Source organism: Vigna unguiculata, chromosome 8 (genome assembly GCF_037176805.1).
Source record: "Vigna unguiculata cultivar grain cowpea cultivar isolate G323 ecotype 2 chromosome 8, ASM3717680v1, whole genome shotgun sequence".
In the NCBI taxonomy this organism is placed as follows: domain Eukaryota; kingdom Viridiplantae; phylum Streptophyta; class Magnoliopsida; order Fabales; family Fabaceae; genus Vigna; species Vigna unguiculata.
The window spans coordinates 22,997,677-23,017,544 of NC_140799.1; the positions used below are offsets into that span (position 1 = coordinate 22,997,677).

The following is a 19,868-nucleotide window of genomic DNA, read 5'->3' on the forward strand; positions in this document are numbered from 1 at the left end:
GAATCTAAGGACTATGTGAAAGAAAGAACTGTTATCAAGAAAAAGGTCTTCTCAACAACCAATATCAAGCTCATGCATTTGCAAGTACCTTTGAGTATATAAATCTTGAGCCTCTTGGAAGAGTTGGGGGTACAAGATAGAAAATAGGCAACATCCTTATGTAGGAGTATTTGAATGCTAAGACACAAGTTATACGATCATCGTAGGTGGAAACCACAACCACAAACATGTAAGGCTAAGCTAATCATGTAACATATCACATAACAATGTACATCAACATACACAAGTTAGAGAGAATGGTATGTAATTTTTCCTTTCCTTGAATAAATTATATTCATTGCCTATTATCTATTTTTGTTCCTTTATTTTCATCTTTTATTTTAGTTGTGAGTACTTGTTCTAGTACTCTGATACCCAACAGTGGTATCAAAGCTATTGGTTCGTATGATTATATTTTGCTGCTATTTGAATTAGAATAGTGTTTTGATAGTGGATAAGGTGTGGTAGTGTGAAAGTGCATGTCTAGGCAAATTATGGCTAGGAAAGACTTGGTACTTAAGCGTGTCCATTAGTGACCCACCTCTCTTTCCTGGGAATTACCTGGTGAACTGGTTCACGGTCTGCCTCCATTGTTCCAGTAGACAGTACTATTCATAGTGAGAATTGCATAAGTCAATTTTAAAGCCATGGCAACAAGATACGAGATAGAGAAGTTCAATGCGAAAAATTTCTCATTGTGGAAACTAAAGATGAAGGCAATTTTGAGAAAGGACAATTGTCTAGCAGCAATTGAAGAAAGACCTGCGAGCATTACAGAGCAAAAGTGGAAGGAAATGGATAACAATGGTATAGCAAATTTGCACTTAGCATTGGTAGATGCAGTTTTATCCAACATTATGGAGAAGGACTTGGAACTAGCAAACAAGGATTTCAGGGATGCAAATTCACCGAGACAAAAAAGATAGGAAGGTTTGGCTTTCTTAGAAGAAATACTTACTGATAATCTTGTGGCACTTCAACATGCAAGATTTCAAGTTGACCCCATTTTCTTCCTCACGTATGAGTCCTAGCAGTGAAACGGAGAGGATGGAGAAGTCTCGAGTATCGAGTACATCAGTGGTGGACAACCTTATGAATGTTATGATGTGTACAAGACCAGACATTGCACAAGCAATGGGAGTGATTAGTAGGTTCATGGCAGGTGTGGCGGAGAGTAGTGAAGTATTGACAACAGGTCCTTAGAAGGAACCTTAGGTATTGCATTGCGTTTCAGAGGATCAGAATTATATGTCAATGAAGTCTACGTGGATTCGATCCTACTGAACTCTATCAGAAGAACAAGCAACATGAAGGCAGAGAATAAAGCATGGTGGGAGATTGTGAGAAAAGAAGTCTCACATCGATGGGAACTTACTTAGGGGCTTACTTTTAATGTTATAAAAGGGATCCAGTGTTTCCTTAGGAAATCATCCCAAAGTCTCTCCCTTCTTATTCCTTTTAGTTTATTTGCTTGAGAGAAGAATTAAGAGAGAATATTAGTTTCTCCTTTAAGAGAGAAGGTTGATTTCTCCTTTAAGGTTCTTCTTGTATTAGTTTTTCCTATTTCCAAGAGAGGGGTTGTCATTGTTTTCTCCTTGGGATTAGAGAGAATGGTATGTAATTTTTCCTTTCCTTGAATAAATTATATTCATTGCCTATTATCTATTTTTGTTCCTTTATTTTCATCTTTTATTTTAGTTGTGAGTACTTGTGCTAGTACTCTGATACCCAACATAGCTGTTAAGGGGTTAATTAACATCGCACATATCATGTTTGCATCATTCGTAGGGGACTTAGAGATTTTTCTTTAAACTAATGCGACTTTAAGGTTTAACGTGTCAAGCTATTGTGTTCTCTTCTAGTGTTTTGGATAGGAAACTCTTGTTTCTCTCGTGTTGTGCATTCCTTTTGGAGGTTTGAGTTGGATGTGTCCAATTCGATGTTATGATGTTCCATTACCCATTCTGAATTCGGGGAGTGTATCCTGGAGGATGTTCTAATGTGATCCCAATAAGCCTAAGCCAAAAAAATCTACAAAATATAAATTGATGCATGGAAGGTTGTAGATTAGATTTAAATTAGACCATTGTTTAGGCTTTGCTTTCAATAAAAAGCTAGAACACTTTTGGATCAATTGGGTCGATCCCAATTTGCTATCTTGGCTGAGAATCATATCACTTGGCATCACCAAGACTCAGCTCCTACATCACATGGTCTCCAATCAAGCTTCTCCTCCAAGCTACATTTGCATTTCATCTTTGTTGCATTTTCTTCTCATTTGGTTGGCCATGTGCCTATAAATAGAACTATTCAACTATTGTAATGGTAACTCTTGAATTGCTAATAGATGCTACTGTTTGAGATCACTCCACACTTCTATTAATTTGAAAGCATACATGACTCCACTTCTACTCTTCATCTTCACCAAATCGTCCATTTTCGAGAGCTAGTTACATCTGCTTCTCAAAATTCCGCTGCACTCCAACTCCTCCTAATCATTCTTCATGGATTTCCTTCCTCTCCTCCACCAAGGACGTCCATCAATTGGTATCTAGAGCCATCCAAGCCTTTGCTGCATCCATCCTCTTGGTTTGGGTAAGGTTCTTGGTCCATACTTGTGTTTTGTTGCCAATTTATGTGTTGTTCTTCTTCTCCATTGTTTTTCTTCCAGTTTTTGCTATTTTTTCATGATTTTGCTGCTCTCCACCGTTTGACATTGAGGCTACATGAATCTCCATTGATTCATCTTGTAGTACTCCTTGCTTCATTAGTGTAAATATGTTTTAGGTTCCATTTTCGTTTTCCAACACTTGTTCTTTTATTTCTTGCTATTTTTCTTCATTTCAATCGGTGCATCTTATAATTTTTAGTTCCTTATGTTGTGTTTTGTCTTAAGTCATGTTTAAGAACTTTAATTCATCTTAATTTTTGTTCATATGGCTGAATTATGCACTTGCTTGATGAGAACCAAGTCCTAAATCACACAAAATGAGCTATGAACTTCAAGTGATGCTTGTGGATGTGTAAGGCAATGGTCTCACTATTTTTCGTCCATTTCACCGATTGGATTGTGCTTTTGAGTGTTTAAGATGTTCTTCTGTGATTTATACTTGATATTAGATCATAATCAAGTTCATTCATCTTGAATTTTCATAGAACATCTTACAATTTCCGTGAGCAATTCTGCTCCAGTTTGTTTTTTCAATTTTCACTACACACACACCTATTGTTTGAGATTTTTCATTACTCACTGCCTGGTCCAAATTTTAATCTGAATTTTTCCTCATTAGCTAACATCCTGACAAACAATACAAAAAAAGAATCATTCAAAAATGTTGAGTACAAAAAAATGAAAAAACACGCAATTTGAGGCTTATGTTTCCGTTTTCTAGCACTGCAGTTTTCGAAATTCACTATTTCATTGTTGTTTTGTGCGTGTTTGTGTGTTTTTAGTGCTCGTTTTCACCTGAATTTTGGCTTGAGTATGTACCCTATATTGCTTCATTATTGATTTGCTTTGAAGTCAATTCATCATTTCATTTGCTACTGCTTTGCAATGAGTACTTCAGCCATATTTTGAGTACTTTTGTTTTGCTGTTTTTTTTTTGTTGTTTTCATCTATTCTAGTGCATTTCTAGGTTCCTTTTGTGGTGCTTGCTTTTATTTTCCTTTAATTTCTTGCTTGTCACTTCTTGAATCTCCTTCTAGTCATGTTTCATTTCAATTCTCTTTTGGTTTAGCATTTCTAATTAGTTTTTCTTACTTTCTCCTTTGTTTGGGTTCATATACTTGAGTCTTGGTTATTGGTTGTGATTGATGATGCTATGAAGTTTAGAATGGTTTCTATGATTTGGTAGAATCTTAGGTGGTGGATATTGAAGTAGAATTTTAGCTTGTGGGCTTATCCTTTTCCTCACCTATTGAGAGTTTTGGACCTATTCAATTGAGAGTGTGTGTGTATGTGTGTGCTAACTCCATTGCTTGGTATAGTTTTCTTGTTGTTTTATTTTATGGTGCAGGTTTGGTGGATGTTTTGGCCTTAAAACCAAGACTATAGTTGATGTTTTGCACTTCATTTTGGTGGCTTAAGGTGCTTACAAGTGCCTTACTTGGTGGTGGTCTTTGTTCAAATCAAAAGGAGGCTACAAGCCAAGCTCTTGGCTCTTGATTTTGTGCAAATCGGTAGCACTTTGGCAGCACATTTGGAGTTGCATTATTTCTTATTTTTGGCTTTAATTCTTTATACTTTGTACTTCTTTTTGGCACATCTTATTTGGTACCATTTTGAAGCCTCCTTGATTGTGAAATTGCATCTTTTGAGCATCAAAATTAGTGATATTAAGTGGCTTGTGGTTGCTTCATTTTGAGTACCAAATTAGTGAACCAAAATTGCTTTCAAGTTCTCAATTGTATCCATGGCCTACTTAGGTGTCTTGGGGAACCAAAGGTGTTCAATCCCATCTCCTAAGTATAACCTTTTTCATATTATAGTGCAACGTTTTAGTAAGTGAGTGTGTTCAAAGTTCTAAGTGCTTTCTCACCTTGCTTTTAGGTTGCATAGTTAGATGGTTAGTGGTTTAAATTTGTGGGACCAAAGTCTCTAAAATTTTTGCCATTTAGGGGTTCGTTTTTAGTGCTAATCTTTTCTTTTCTTTGAGTCTTGTTTGTGTTTGTTTGTGCTTAGTTTCTCAAGTGATTCTATTTACTTAGCCTTAGACAATTGTGTGTTCTTTGAAACCTTTTTCAAGTACATCTTGGCAAGGATTGGCCTTGGTACATAAGAAGTCTTTTAGACTCACCTCGCCTAACCTCGAGGTCTACTTGTGCTTGGTTTCTTCTTTCACCATTTGTTAAAGTTTCTAAGTTCTTTCAATCACCATGAGTACATATTCTACATATAGTTCTAGGTTGCATAGGCATAGTAGTAATGCGCTGCATCATATCATTCATAGTGACATTCCATTCTTTAGGGAGGATACAAGACCAATATCATTCATTGATTGGATGTGGGATACAGAGAAGTTGGTGTAACCTTTGTTTTGTAAATATAGTCAATTTGACATTCTTAGCCATGTTATTTCTAGATTTGTAGGACGTACATGTGAGTGGTGGCATCAAAGGCAATTTCAAGTGAAAAAGGGAAGAGCATCATGCATTAATACCTTTTATGAATTGAAAGCATGCATGTGGAAACATTTTGTTCCCTCTTCATATAGGATCACTCGAGAGCAACAGTCTCGACTAGAAAACTTCATTGATATAGAGATGCATTCATTCAAAATCTAAAGAAGTTTTCTCGTCAAGAAAGAGATTTTAAAGATAAACTTGACTTTCTCTTGAGTAAGAAAAGAGAAATTGAAAAGCAAAGAGACCATGTGCAAAAAGGGAAAGAGAAGAAGGAAAGAAGTGATAGAGAGGAAGAGGAAAGGAAAGAATCTGACAGGGCGTTGAGAGAAAAGAGAGAAAAAATAGAGCTTGAAAAGAAAGAGAAAGAGGAAGAAGAAATCCTACTCAAGAAAGGAGTGCTACTAAAGGCACCTCCCACCCCCACAATTCTCATTAAATCAAGAATTTTAAAGGGAGTGCTTAAATCTTTTAACTCTTCTCATTTCATCAATCATTCTCATTTTTTCAAACCAATCTTTACTTTGGCTTAGTTTTTCAAGCCAATTTCCCTTCCCATTGTTTTAAACTCCTCAAAAGATTTTGCAAAATCATACTTTGAGTTAATGTTGCCTACTAGGTTTGAGATGACTCAAAGTACACCAAATTATTTTGTTGAAGTATGTCTTGTTCATTTTCAACTAACTTTCAACAATAAAATAAGACCTTCTTTTGTCCTCTATTTTAGATATACTCTTGGTTATCAATTAGATCTTCCTTATGAGTATGGTGTTCATTCCACTTTTAATATACCACATTTAATACCTTTTGTAGGATCCATGGATGATGAACACCAAGATTTGAGGGCAAATCCTGGTGAGGGGATGATGTGATCCCAATAAGCCTAAGCCAAAGAAATCTACAAAATATGAGTTGATGCATGGAAGGTCGTAGATTAGATTTAAATTGGGCCATTGTTTAGGTTTTGCTTTCAATAAAAAGCTAGAACACTTTTGGATCAATTGGGTCGAGCCCAATTTGCTATCTTGGCCGAGAATCAATAGCTTCTCTACATTTGGATGCAAGCAAAGCATGAGCAAAGCAAGGAGCATGTGATGGTAGCATGGAGAGTGTGACATGCCACTTGGCATCATCAAGACTCATCGCCTACATCACATGGTCTCCAATCAAGCTTCTCCTCCAAGCTACATTTGCATTTCATCTTTGATGCATTTTCTTCTCATTTGGTCGGCCATGTGCCTATAAATAGAACCATTCAACTATTGTAATGGTAACTCTTGAATTGCTAATAGATGCTAGTGTTTGAGATCACTCCACACTTCTATTAATTTGAGAGCATACATGGCTAACCTTCTCCTTCATCTCCTCTAGCTACCTTTCATACCATAGCTCCACTTCTACTCTTCATCTTCACCAAATCCTCCATTTTCGAGAGCTAGTTACATCTGCTTCTCCAAATTCCGCTGCACTCCAACTCCTTTTAATCATTCTCCATTGATTTCCTTCCTCTACTCCACCAAGGACGTCCATCATGTTCTTTGAAAGAGTCGTTCTTTCTCAAGATTGTCGAACTTTTGATTTAAGGCCCGAAGCTTTTTGTGGTGTTTAATCAATCGGTCATGGACCAAATTTGGTTGAGTCGACCCTGACCCAAATTTGACCGCATTGGGATGAGTCGGTGCTGAACAAAATTTGGCCGTATTTTGCCAAGTTGGTTGCAACCAAAATTTGGTTATATTCAGCCTAGTCGACTCCAGCCAAAATTCGGTCAAATTCAGTCAAATTGATCCTAACAAAAATTTGGCATAGTCGGTCCTAACTCAAATTTGGCAATATTCGACTAAGTCAGCCCTGGACGAAATTTGGCCATTTCGGCCAAGCCTACCGAGGTCGAAATTTGGCCATTTCGGCCAAGCCTGCTGAGGTCGAAATTTGACAGTATTTAGCTGTGTCTTCCCCAACCGAAATTCAACCGAATTTAGTCGAGTCAACCCCAATCGAAATTTGGTCGAGTCGACCCTAGCCCAAATTTTACTATATTTAGTCGAGTCGGCACTAGACGAAACGACCGAGTTAGTCACGATTAAAATTTGGTCGTATTCGACCGAGTTAGTCGCAACCTCGATCGAAATTCAGTTGAGTTGGCCTTTGCCAAAATTTGGCTGAGTTGGCCCAGGCCAAAATTTGGCCGAGTTGGCCCTAACCTAAATTTTTTCGTATTTAGCTAAGTTAGCCTTATACTGTCGTATTCAGCCAAGTCGACCGTGACTGAAATTTGACCGTATTCAATCGAGTAAACCTTGACCGGCGAATTCTGTCTAGTCAACCCCGATCAAAATTTGGTCGAGTAGGCTCTAACCCAAATTTGGCCATATTCGGCTGAGTCGGTTCTAGCCGAAATTTGGTCGTCTGTGACCAAATTTTACCGAGTCAAGCTTGATTGAAAGTTAGACATATTCCGCCGAGTTGGCTCCGACCGAAATTTGATCGAATTTTTCCTAGTCAACCTTAGCTAAATTTCGGCTGAATTCGACCAAGTTGGCCGCAACAAAAATTTGGTCGACTTGGCCACGACTGAAAGTCAGTCGAGTTGGTTTCATGCTAAAATTCGGCCGAGTTGGCCTTGACCAAAATTCTACCAAATTCAATCGTGTTGACCCTAAGAACACAAGTTTAGAAAATTTAATTTATAAAAATTGGATTCTGGATTTTGAACTTGATCTAAATATTTGGATCTGAATTTAAATCTTGATCCAAATATTTAGATTTGAATTTAAAAAAAAAATTATGTTAATTTTGCTAAAAGAAATGAATTTAGATCAAAAATCTAATCCAATTATTTGAATCTAAAATAAAATAATGTGAATTGAATCATTACAAATCTATTTCATGATTACCCCTAGTGTTGAGTTTGGAACAACATTGCTGAAGCTCGGTGTTTAATGAGGGACATCTTGCCTTTCCAAAATTTTGAGGCATATATATAATTTTTTTTAGTTATAATATATTTTTTTTTAGTTTTAGTATATTTGTAAATTTCACACTCCAAATTTATGTACTCCTTTTATTAAATGCGTCAGCGAGATAGAATTAATTGGAAGAGTTTTACATTCTTTATTGTCCTTTGTTTCTTCGTGAGTTATATTAATTTCATGATCAATCCTTAGCACCTGTCAATTTTGCGGGGAATGCGAAGCATAGGACAGTCGTGGAGCCCAACCCCGGAATTCATGGAAAAACAACGAGATTCCCTACCAAAATAATATAGCACAATACAACACCAAATCTAGGGACCCATCTTTATTTTGTTATAACTTTGGTCTAGTAGGTTAACTACTTCGCATCAATTCTGTTACCAACTTCACTGTTCCTGTAATGGTCAAAATTGAAATTGAGAGTGACCAAATTACATCTCTAACAAGGTTTCGATAAACCAAAGGAATCTCATTATGCAAAAGAGGTTGAAGGTATCTCAATGGAATGAGGGGTTGGAGTGGAACCTTCTGACCTTGATTCAGTGGATGATCTATTTTCGGCATTTACCCTACGAATTTCCTCCACCATTCTCACCACATCCCCGATCTTTGGCCTCTGATCTGGTGTTCTCACAACACATGCCATCCCTATTTGCAGCATCTCAACCATTTCCTCCTCAATATTTGGATACCTCAGCAACTCCACATCAAACACTTCTGCAGTCCACTCTTCTCTAACCACAGAATTCACCCATCTAACCAAGTGGACAACTTCCTCACCTCCTTTGGCATGTAAGGGAAACCTCCCAGTTAGAAGCTCAAGTAGCAGCACACCAAAACTATTATACACATCAGATGCGGGTACCGATTTTCGGGTGTCCGTGGCTTCTGGGGCACGGTATCCTGTTGTTCTCGTTGCTGGATTTATCAGTGTTGCAAGACCAATGTCAGATACACAACCATATCCTCGTGGGTTGAGGAAGATGTTAGAGGACTTTATGTTTCCATGGAGGAGTTTTCCTCCTTCTTGAGCATGGATGTGAGCAATGCCTCTTGCTACACCAATTGCTATTTTCAAACGGCTATCCCAGTTTAAAGAAATTCTACTTCCTTCTCTTTTGCCTGCGTTCATAAAGTTAACAAATCATACTTAACATTAGACAATCCCTCAAAGTAGTTGTAGGAAGCCACATAGTTTATCTTCGTTGCATATTTGTAAGTCTCGTGACTTTGTTGCTTTCAGAACATGTTTGGTAAACATATCTATAATAATTTACAAGAAAAGAAAGTAGGAAGATAAAATGAATTAAGTTTCTTCTACAAGTTAAAGTCAATTTATGCAATTTAGTACAAACTCATTATATTTAACCTTTTCAAAAAATTAAGGCGCATAAGTTGAGGCTACCTTATGGAGAAGTTTATGTATTTTACCTTCTTACTTTCTTCTCATATGTAAATGTTTATTATGTAAAAAATTATAAAACAAATTTTTGACATTTACTTAATATAACCATTTAAGGAGGGAAGGAAACTGCATTTACATGGATATTTGGAAACAAACTCTTTACTCATTTTCATCTAAGTAATATCTGTATAGAACCCATCCAAAACCCGGTGTCATATTACTATTAGAGAAAACCAATTTTAATTGTTTTGGTCTGTCATAATGAATTAGATTAGCTAAAAGTAGTTAAAGGATAATTACATACATAGGAGATGATCTTAACAAGATAACATACCATGCAACATTGAAGACACATTACCCTGTTCGTAGTAATCATATACCATAAGTTTCTCCTCCTTTGAATAGTAATATGCCCTTAAAGCAGCCACATTATCGTGCCTAATCCTTCCGACCATCTCCATCTGTTGTTCAAACTCGCGTTTTCCGACAATGACATCCTTCAACCTTTTCACTGCCACGGTTGTTGTGTCTTCTAGAGCAGCCTTGTACACCGTCCCAAACGTGCCCTTTCCAAGCACTTCAGCAGATGCTCTCAACAAGTCCTCCAAGTCAAATGCAAGAGCGCAACCCTCAAAGAAAACAATTCTGTTCTTGTCTCGACTTTCAGAACCTTCCTTTTTCCTGGATGTTTCTCCTTTCTGACACATCACTTGTTGTCCACTTGTACCACCTTTCTCATAGCAACACACGATCACAAAAGCTGTTATCACTGCAATTCCCAGGACACAAGCACCAATAATGACACCCAACAAGGCTGGTTCCCTAAGTCCTTTGGATTTTTTCCTTGTTGGATTAGAATTTGGGGGTTGAATAAGAAAAGAAGGGGAAAGAGCATGTGAAGAAGCAAGATTGTTACCAGAAAACGCTACTCTTGGAAATCTCTCCAAGGATTCAGGCACAATCCCACTAAGGTTATTGTTGGCAAAATTATTGAGATCAGGAATGTCACCCGAAAGGGTGTTGTTGGCTAGAACTAAAGAAGAGAGATGAGTCAAATTTGAAAGTGAAAATGGGATGCTCCCATTAAAAGAATTGTTGGATAAATTGACAATACTAAGATTCTTCCACACTGAAAAGTCTGATGGCAATGGACCAGAAAATCTGTTGAATTGGAGATACAGATAGATCAAATTATTTAGCTGAGAGAAATCAGAAGGGAAAGAACCAGTTAAGCTATTTGAGGCAAGACTCAGAGTTTGGAGCGCTGAGAGACGACTAAGAGTGTTGGGTGGGATTCGACCCCTCAATCCAGTTCTGGTGAGTTGGATGGCAATAACATGTGATTGCTCAGAGTTGCAGGTCACTCCTATCCAACTTTTGCACACAGAAGAGCTCTTGTCCCAGTTGATCAGATGATGAGAGTGGCTAATGTTGTGAAGGAAATCAAGCAATGCTTGTTTATCTTCCGTTGGCTCACCTCTTACTCCGAACATCATCGCTCCAATCATGAGCAAGAGACCCATCATCTTTGCCATTTTCTACCGCCAATGGATGCAAAACAAGGACTTCCCCTGCACAACAAACTGGAGAACAAGCAAATGATTTGATGATGGAGCGCTAGCGTGTGTGATGTCTTTGCAAAGCTAAAACAACAAAGAGAATTTGGGGTTATGTTTTAGACATGTTAAGTGTTAGGGTGTACGGTTTGTATTCTATAAGACATAAGACGTTGGAGTTATTTTCTTTGATTTTGATCTAAAAGACTAAACGACACTTTTAAAGTGTCTTTTTACGTCAAAATAAGCAGCTCCTGTTTGACAGAAAATCGGCCTCATTATCTTTCTTCTGTTCACCTACTTTGATTGATTCCCCACCTATGTGACACCATAAAGATAAACCAATACTTTGACGACCCAGTTTACTAGTTAATAATCTAGTGATAAAGACCATGCCAGCAGACAAAATAATGAAAAACAATATTTTGTGGAATTTAAAAAGACCAGAAACTTTTTTCCATATATGTATACACAAGGATAGTGTAGAGAAATCATCCAATTCTCAGAGTTATAGAGCTAAAAGTCAGAGAGCACTTGACACTTTGATAGTAAGAGAAAAGGGTTACTCACCATACTCCTTCCAAAATTCCCCAATCAGTTAACAGTGCAGATACAACCGGCAATGTCCCACACAACCATATTATGAAGATATAAGGGTCTGAAAAGTGGTGAATTTAGGAAGGGAGAAAGCAAGAAAACTGGAAGGTCCAGAAGACCAGGACCATTCACCTGAAAGAATCGTTGCAATAATGGCCCTCTTACTATTAGAATATAACAGTTACACATCATTGAGAAACCAAAGACATGTTCTCTTTTTTTTAAGAATAGGAAGGGACCATGTAGAAAAATTCATTGGAGTAACTAGACAAATATGGAAATTATAATGCAAGTTTGTGAATAAGACATTGATTATGCTGAAAAGTATCGAAACATTAGACATAAAGAAATACATGTTGATTGTAACAGATCCAAAGGTGGTGTTGCTTCTTTGCTTCCCCTTGGTCTATATATTTTCTAATGTGTCTTCTAAGAAGACTTTCAATGGCTTGTTTATGGAGATGTAAACGCGGAAGGAGCGGAAAAACAATAATATAGAAAAGTGTAGATGTAAAAATGGACAAGGAGTGATGACCTCATGAACTTTCTCTCAACTTCAATCACACATGCATAGGTGACCCATGAGCTACGCTATAGCATAGCATATTTCGTGAAACACTATCACGACAAATGGCTTCAGTCTACAAAACTATTATTCATCTATGAAATTGTTTGACATATCAATGGGATGAATGCTCATGATTTATTTCATTTGTGCTAATCCAAATATTAAACAGTGCATAGAAAGTGATACACACAAATTAGCTGCTGTAGTAGCTGTTTTGTCTTTGTTTATATGCGTCAACACCCCGCGGCAAAAATAAATAAGTAAACATAAAGGTTAAAACGTTGACTAATTCGGGGTATTAGGACAGCATCAACGTCATAAAATGATGATGTTGCTCTCCACCGAAAGAAGAGATTTCAACATTGCTGTTGTTAGGAGCACCCTCCCACCAGTCACTAATCATTGGTCAGAATTTCAGCACTTCACATTTGACTTGTTTGATGGTATTTATTTATTTATTTTTCTTGGGAGGAAAAATACACAGAAATAAATAACAACAATGTCAGTTTATTTAGGCTCCTTCTCTGTAAAAATCACACAGTTTCCAAAAGGGGCTAAATCAGAAAGACACATTATTGAACCATCCTTTTCAGGGATACCTTCTCATAAAGACAGTTGTTTCAACCGAACAGAGAGAAGTAATCTAAGGAATACGGAAAGTAAAAAATTAAGATTACTATTAATATATAGTAAATATTTTAAAGAACTAACGTGAAAAAGTATGTTACATAGTTTTCTGCTAAATTTAATATCCAAATTAGCATATCTGAAAGGCTTATAAAAAGTTATTTGTCATGTGGATTGTGATTTTGTGTGTGGTTGAAAAATAGACTTACATTCTTACATCTAGCTATCTGATAACTATGACAAGATTAAAGGTTATCCAGAACGATTTCTTAATGGTATAGTAAGTCATACATTGGCCACCAGCTTTTTCCACCAAAACTCTTGGGCTTAATTTTGTATTTATCGAACTATTGAGGCGTCAGAAAATAATAAAATAAAATATTAACTACCATTAGGAAAAACTACACATGTTGCCCTCTACAGTTGCTTCCTTTCCTGTAAAGTCAAATAAATTGATTGAATTGAAGCATGAAACCGTTACAAAAATAATGTTTCTTGGCTGGGATCTTTTTGGCTGATTGGCGGTGACTTTCTTTAAAGTCGTGATTAGGTCTTGAAATTAGCAATCAACTTATAATTTCTTTAAGAAGCAATCTATTTATTAGTTTCGTGAACTTATGTTTTGTTTAAATGAAAAATGAAAGAAGAAAAAGGAATAAGGATGAAAGAAATAAAAGAGTACCAAACAAAGACGCACAAAGACGAAAAGAAGAAATGTGAGATATGAATGAGTAAAAATAATACAAAAAAGAATTTTTGTCCTCTAGTTATTAGGATAAATGAAAATAAGTAATAATCAAGAAAATATAAAATTTTATTGTAATATTTAAAAAAATTAATTTATAATAGCAAAATATTATTTAATAATAAAATTCTTCTCTTGCATTATAATTTCAAATACCCAATTAAAAAATCATCGAGATTTATCTTTTACTGTCTCTCAACGAAACATCTTTAATTAACAACCCTCTGATGAACTTTAATAACTACTAACCCAAATAGTAGAAAATTTCACTCGATCAACTGTGATCTTTATATTTTGTTGAATAATGCATAGTATAGTATGGTGTTACATGTTGTTTATGTCATTAGTGTCATTAGTGCAGAATGTAGGCGTTGAGAAACAAATGAGGTGGCACATTTGTAATTATATTCAATTTTGTAACGATGATTTTATTAAAAATATGTCGTTATAGAAGGAACAAAGCACAAATAACAACGGCTTTAACAACACCGTCATAAAAAACAAAAAAAACAACGACAAGTCTATACTTGACCGTCGTTGAAAACCTAGTGAACGTATATTAATGACGGTTCTTAACTGTCGTCGAATTCCTTTTGAGGGTTAAAAGTTTTCACTTTCCCTCTTGTGCTCACTGTTTGCGTACGTCGTCTACTGCTTCCATAGTGCCCTGCCACCACCCAAGGTCTCTTCCCCATTGTTGCCCTCATCGTGTCGTTCAGTGCTCGTCATTGCTTCTATCCCGTCGAAGTCATGAGGTACTTTTCTCATCGAAGTTGTGAAGCACCACAACCACCATTCACCACTGCAACGTTGTTTCTATCATGCCCTGCCACCGCTCACCGCTGCAACACTGCTTCTGTCGCACCGTGCCACCACTTCTTCGTTGTGGTTGCCCACTGCACGAGCCACCCCAAACCAATGTCTGTGCTTCATCTTCTTCTCCCTGAAATCAGCGTGGTTCTCCTCTATAATAGGTAAGATTTTTTTTTTTAATTACTTTATGATAAAAGGTATGTTACTAGTATTTTAAATTTGATGCATTTTTTTTATGCAATTACATGGTGATATTTGAGAAATCTTATTTTTGCAGATATTTGTCGGTATTAGATGATTATTTAGTTTTTTAAATTTGGGTACTTCTTAATATATTCTGCTATATGCATATTGTCAAACGAGTTGGGATTCAGTCTGGGGTGTCCAAGCCCCGACACTATATTTGTATGTACTATTTAACACTATTATTGGACAACATGAACACCCTAAACATGTTCGTTGTAAGACCTAGAAAAAATAATTATATTTTTTAAGATAATATTTAAATTAAGAAATAAATAACCTTATAAAGGTGGAAAGTGGCAAAGTTGGTTAAAGCCTTGTCATGAGATGGTGGTCTAGGGTTCAATTCTTAGTGTGTGCATTTGGAGCAATTTTATTTTAAATTTGGTTTTATAATTGTTTGGAAGTGTTTGTGCATGTCTTTGGCATGACTTATGTATAGTAATAACTTTTAGAATTTCTTCGCCATGCTAGAATTTATTTGTTTTTATTTTTCTTGAATGCATTGAATGTGTGAAGATATTGTAATATTGTTATGTGTGTGGAATGACAAGAAAGATGTGATGGTTGATATGGTTTTGAGTGTTGCTTGAGTATTGGGGCATGCTATAATTTATTTGTTTTCATGTTTCTTGAATGCATTGAATGTGTGAAGATATTGTAATGTTGTTATGTGTGTGGAATGACAAGAAAGATGTGATGGTTGATCTGGTTTGGAGTGTTGCTTGAGTATTGGGGGTTGCATGTTTGAATCTTAGCTAAAGCAAAAAAAGGAAAGGAGAAATTATGGATTTTTTTTAATAAATTTGTGATACATATAAAAAGGTGAAAGGTTGAGGCAAATACATTGTATCTGGACACAGACACTATGGTTAAGACTGAATAATGAGAATTAAGAGGAGAGTTAGTGCAAAATGGTTAAAACCAACATAAAGTTATTTTTTTATCTTAATTTGGGCAACTAAATAGTTAGTAAAGTTAAGTCGGAATATTTTTAAGAAGAAAGCACAGGGAAGGTAAGGGGAACATACATTTTGGGAGAAAAGGAAAAGAGGGGTTGCAGAATTTTTGTGAGGGGCAATGTTGAATTAGGAGCAACGGAGGGTAGAGCAAGCAAATGTGATCTTATTTCAAGAATTCCAGGTAAAGGGAGCTACACCTTATATCTATGTTATTTGTTCATGTGATAAATGTTTTCTGGATATTTGATAAGATGGAAAAGCATTAATTTTTAGGGTAAGGGGTGTTAAGCCTTGCCCTCTTTTATTTTTGGTTTGATATATGGGGTGTGTAGTTTTCTTTATGGGTTGAATGGGAAATGTTCTAAGATGAATTTTTTGCATTGTTTTGTGAAGGAGTAAGACATAAAGTGATGTCTCATGGCCTTGAGAATGGTTAATCTCGATGAATTGGGTGAAAATTGTAATAGGAGGAATTTTGCCCTTCTATTTGTGTGCGTTCATGGTGCAATGGAGTTTTTCATTTGTTGTCTTGCCAATTTTGTGATAAAGGCAATAATTACGTTAGATTATTTTTTTTCTTATTTGAATTGATTTTTTCGGTGGAGAAGGAAGCCTTTGGATGGTAAGTTGATCAAATTCCATGGTAACTTGGTTGTGTTGAACTTTATGGTTACATAAGATGAGAAATATGGTTGGAGTATTGTTACCTTTTATTTGAGTTGTAGCGGAGAATGGTTTTGTTGGCCAAATTGGATTAAAAGGTATGAATTTTATGATAATGTTATGGTGTAGAATAAAAGTGTAATGGGAATTCGTGGTGCTAGATCATCGAGTGGTTGGATTAACATTTTGGGTTGAATTGATGAGTTGTAATGGTGGACTATTTGCATGAAGTAGAGGGTTGGGAAGCAAGGTATGGAATGATATGGAGTTTGGTGTATGATTGTTTGAGTTTTAATGTTACTTTGTGTTGTGTACCTTTAAAATGACCAAAATCATGTATTTGACGTTACTGATTTTTCTAAATTGTGCCATTTTCATAAAATGGCATTTTCTAGTTTGTTAACCGTTTGATTTAGCCGAAATTTTGGTAGTTGGTTCATAACATTTTGTTTGCTTGGTGTGATCTTTGTTTTGAGGTCTGTACTTGGAGTTATATGTTATGCATGATTGTTGGTTTTTTCATGGTTGCTCTGTGTTGATATTTTGTTGTGATAAATTGTGATACACTCTATTTGTAGTATATTGGATTTTGGGTCTAATGATTGATGTATGTTAAATACAATGATAAGGATTGTATGATGTCAATGTGTTGTGAAACAGGTGATGATGGGCCTTTATGTGCCTGCGGTTTATTGATCATGAATGTGTATAATCGTGTGATTGTTGATTTATGTGTGTCATGATGAGAATTAAGTGTGCATATGTATGGAATGGTATGATGTGGCATGATGTGATGAGATGTTGCATGAATGAGTATACATATGTGGTGGGACAATATAAATTTCTAAAAGTCGTAAAGCCATGATGGTTTCGTTACCTAGAGGATTTTGTTGAGTCAAGGTAAAGGGGTTTCGTTACCTAGAGGATTTTGTCGAGTCAAGGTAAAGGGGTTTCGTTCCTTAGTAAGGCATTAGCATGAGCTAAGCAAGAATGCTCTACCCAAGGCTTTGTCAAGTAGGTGGATTTGATGCTAGTAAGTATATGGAAAGTAGGGGAAACGACTTTTCCAAAAGGCGTTGGTGCACAGAAAGGTATAATGGTTAGCTATGAGAAAATATCATACTATTAATATTACTTGGTGGTAATATTTTAATGAGTTCAAGTTGTGGTGTTGAGAACATTTGTTGGTGGATTTTTTATTAATGAGTTATGTTACATTATAATATGTTACGTGAGTTACATGTTAATATGCCTGTTATTTGATGTGATACATAGTTAGCTCACCCTTGCATGTATGTACAGGAGATGTTGATACATATGTAGTTGGAGAGACTTAGCTGTGAGGAGCTCGTGGGGCAACTTTGGGGAGTTTTGATTTAACCTTTGAAATGTTTTTTTTTTCTTTGTTCTGAAATAAGGAAAATGTATTAGTGTAGTTGTTGAGTTCGCATTTAAAGGATTTGAAATTAAGTCTCATTTTAACAATTTAAGTATATGTTCGGAGGAACTATATATCTATATGAATGAATAAAGAGGTTTTGAATGAGTTTTTTTATAAAGCGGTATTTTAGATCAAATAATTGTGAAAATTTTCTATTTAAGAGGATGGTATCAAAGGTTGTGCTTCATGTTTAAATGAAAAAAAAAAGTTACATGTGGCATCTTGAAAGTGGTGTTACATTCGTACTGCTGGATACAGTGTGTGGATTCGAAGTTACTTTAGAGGTTCATCGCAACACCAATCTCATTCATCATTTAATGTGAATACGGAGGAAGCCTTGCAAAAAATGAAAGCTGACTTGGTAGAGCAACTACGAAAGGCGATAGGACAAGAATGGGAGTAGATCAGGCAAGAGCATCATGGGATAAGATTAGAGTGAAAAGCAATGAAGGAAGCATTTGACAAGCAGCTAAAGAGCTTACTACTTTCGCAAAGGCTCCCCTACTACAGTACAATAAGACCTTTCTCCTAGTGTCATCAAAGTCAACACTAAAGGGACTGAAATAGGGGATGACATTGACTTTGGTTCCCAATGTGAGTTGTACACATTGGTTGATTATTTATCTCCCCCACAGTTGGTGGCCCAATGGGTGACAGAAATTGTGCAAGGCAGTTATGAAAGTGGTTGGGATGAGGTAATATGCTAACTTTCATGTACTAACTTTAACTTCAACTAATTTACATATGTACTACTGTTAACTTCTCCTATACTTTTCAAGAAATTCAATGGCCCAAGTCCAATGGATCCAGGAGCACTAGCTTATGTTCAACAAGTGTGGGCAAAGTACTTTCTATCTAGAGTTAGTGAGAGTTAGAGTTAGTGAGAGTTAAAGTTAGTTTATATTAATTTTAGGGATCATTTAATATTTGGAACTCTCTCTGGATGTATTTTTTGAACTATTTCGATATCTTATTTATTCTGGATGTATTTTGGTTATAGGTTTGGGTTAATCTGATAAAACCAACCTACTTTATTAAAAAAAATTACATATAATGACGGTTTTGCCATAACCGTTGTTATATACTACTCTTCCACAATGGTCAAGGTATGAAACGTCGTGGTTTCTGCCTAATGGTGTCTTCAAATGTCACTTTATAATGACGGTTCTAACTCTGTCATTTTATTCCACTTTAAGCTTTGGCATGCATTTCAATAACGATCCTCCAAACTGTCATGGTTATGTTACCAATTTGACGAGGTTTTAGGACCCGTCGCTATTTTTGTGCACTTTTAACGACAGTGTGATCAACAACTGTTTGAGAACCATCTTCATAGGCCTGATTTAGCCGTCGTTAAAAGCCTTTGCTACAATAGTGTGTTGTAAAACTATTAAAGCCTTTTTTATTACTCTACAGTGCACCCTACTATTTTTAATCATCCTATACATATATTTTACCCATATTTAATATTAAATTTTACCTTATTTAGTATGGATTCCATGTTTAATTATTCATACATAGATTAGTTTTGGGAAATTGAATATAATTACACTACAAAAAAAATTCACTTTAGACTACAACATGAAATTGTGGCCTAAACTATAAAAACCGTGGCCTAAAGATTACACAACAATTTTCTATGTGAGGTCTAGGTGAGTGTTGTTGTAGGTAATAGACCATGATTTTCAGTACGACAACAATTTTAAAACCTTTGCTTAAAACTCTCACATTAGGCCACTTTTTTCATATTGGTTTAGACCATACTTATATAAATGTTTATTTGAGTTTAAGCCACATTTATTAAAATGTGACTTTATGCTATTTTCTTTTTAATTTTGCATATATTGCTTATACAAAATTCAAGATGGAAAAATTGAATGTCTTCAAATCACAATTGTACATAATTAGATAATTAGAGACCACATTATATCAACACTTCAAATAATATATCTAAGCAAAATATTTATAATTGAATCCAAAATAAATGTTATTTATAATATATTTCAATGTTAGAGTTCAAACTATATGATTGAAATCACTAGTTAGGATCAACCTTTCAAAGCTAAAACTACAAAGTTTGTTTACTAAAATTGTTTCTTTACTACATAAT

At 35.7% G+C, this 19,868-nt stretch overlaps 1 protein-coding gene across 3 annotated transcripts; it reads right to left on the minus strand.

Annotated features, from left to right (window-relative positions):
• Window positions 1-8,445: 8,445 nt before the first annotated feature.
• On the minus strand, window positions 8,446-11,804 carry LOC114193538 (putative inactive receptor kinase At4g23740). 3 transcript variants are annotated; one of them, XM_028083374.2, is made up of 3 exons: window positions 11,670-11,804; window positions 9,878-11,126; window positions 8,446-9,260 (listed from the first exon to the last, which is right to left on the minus strand). In XM_028083374.2, exons 2-3 carry the CDS (start codon window positions 11,076-11,078, stop codon window positions 8,611-8,613), a joined length of 1,851 nt encoding a protein of 616 aa, XP_027939175.2. In that variant the 5' UTR covers window positions 11,079-11,126; window positions 11,670-11,804; the 3' UTR covers window positions 8,446-8,610. The 3 variants fall into 3 exon arrangements, with proteins under 3 accessions (XP_027939175.2, XP_027939176.2, XP_027939174.2); XM_028083375.2 differs by lacking the exon at window positions 11,670-11,804 and having other exon boundaries at window positions 9,902-11,422; XM_028083373.2 differs by lacking the exon at window positions 11,670-11,804 and having other exon boundaries at window positions 9,878-11,411.
• Window positions 11,805-19,868: the final 8,064 nt, after the last annotated feature.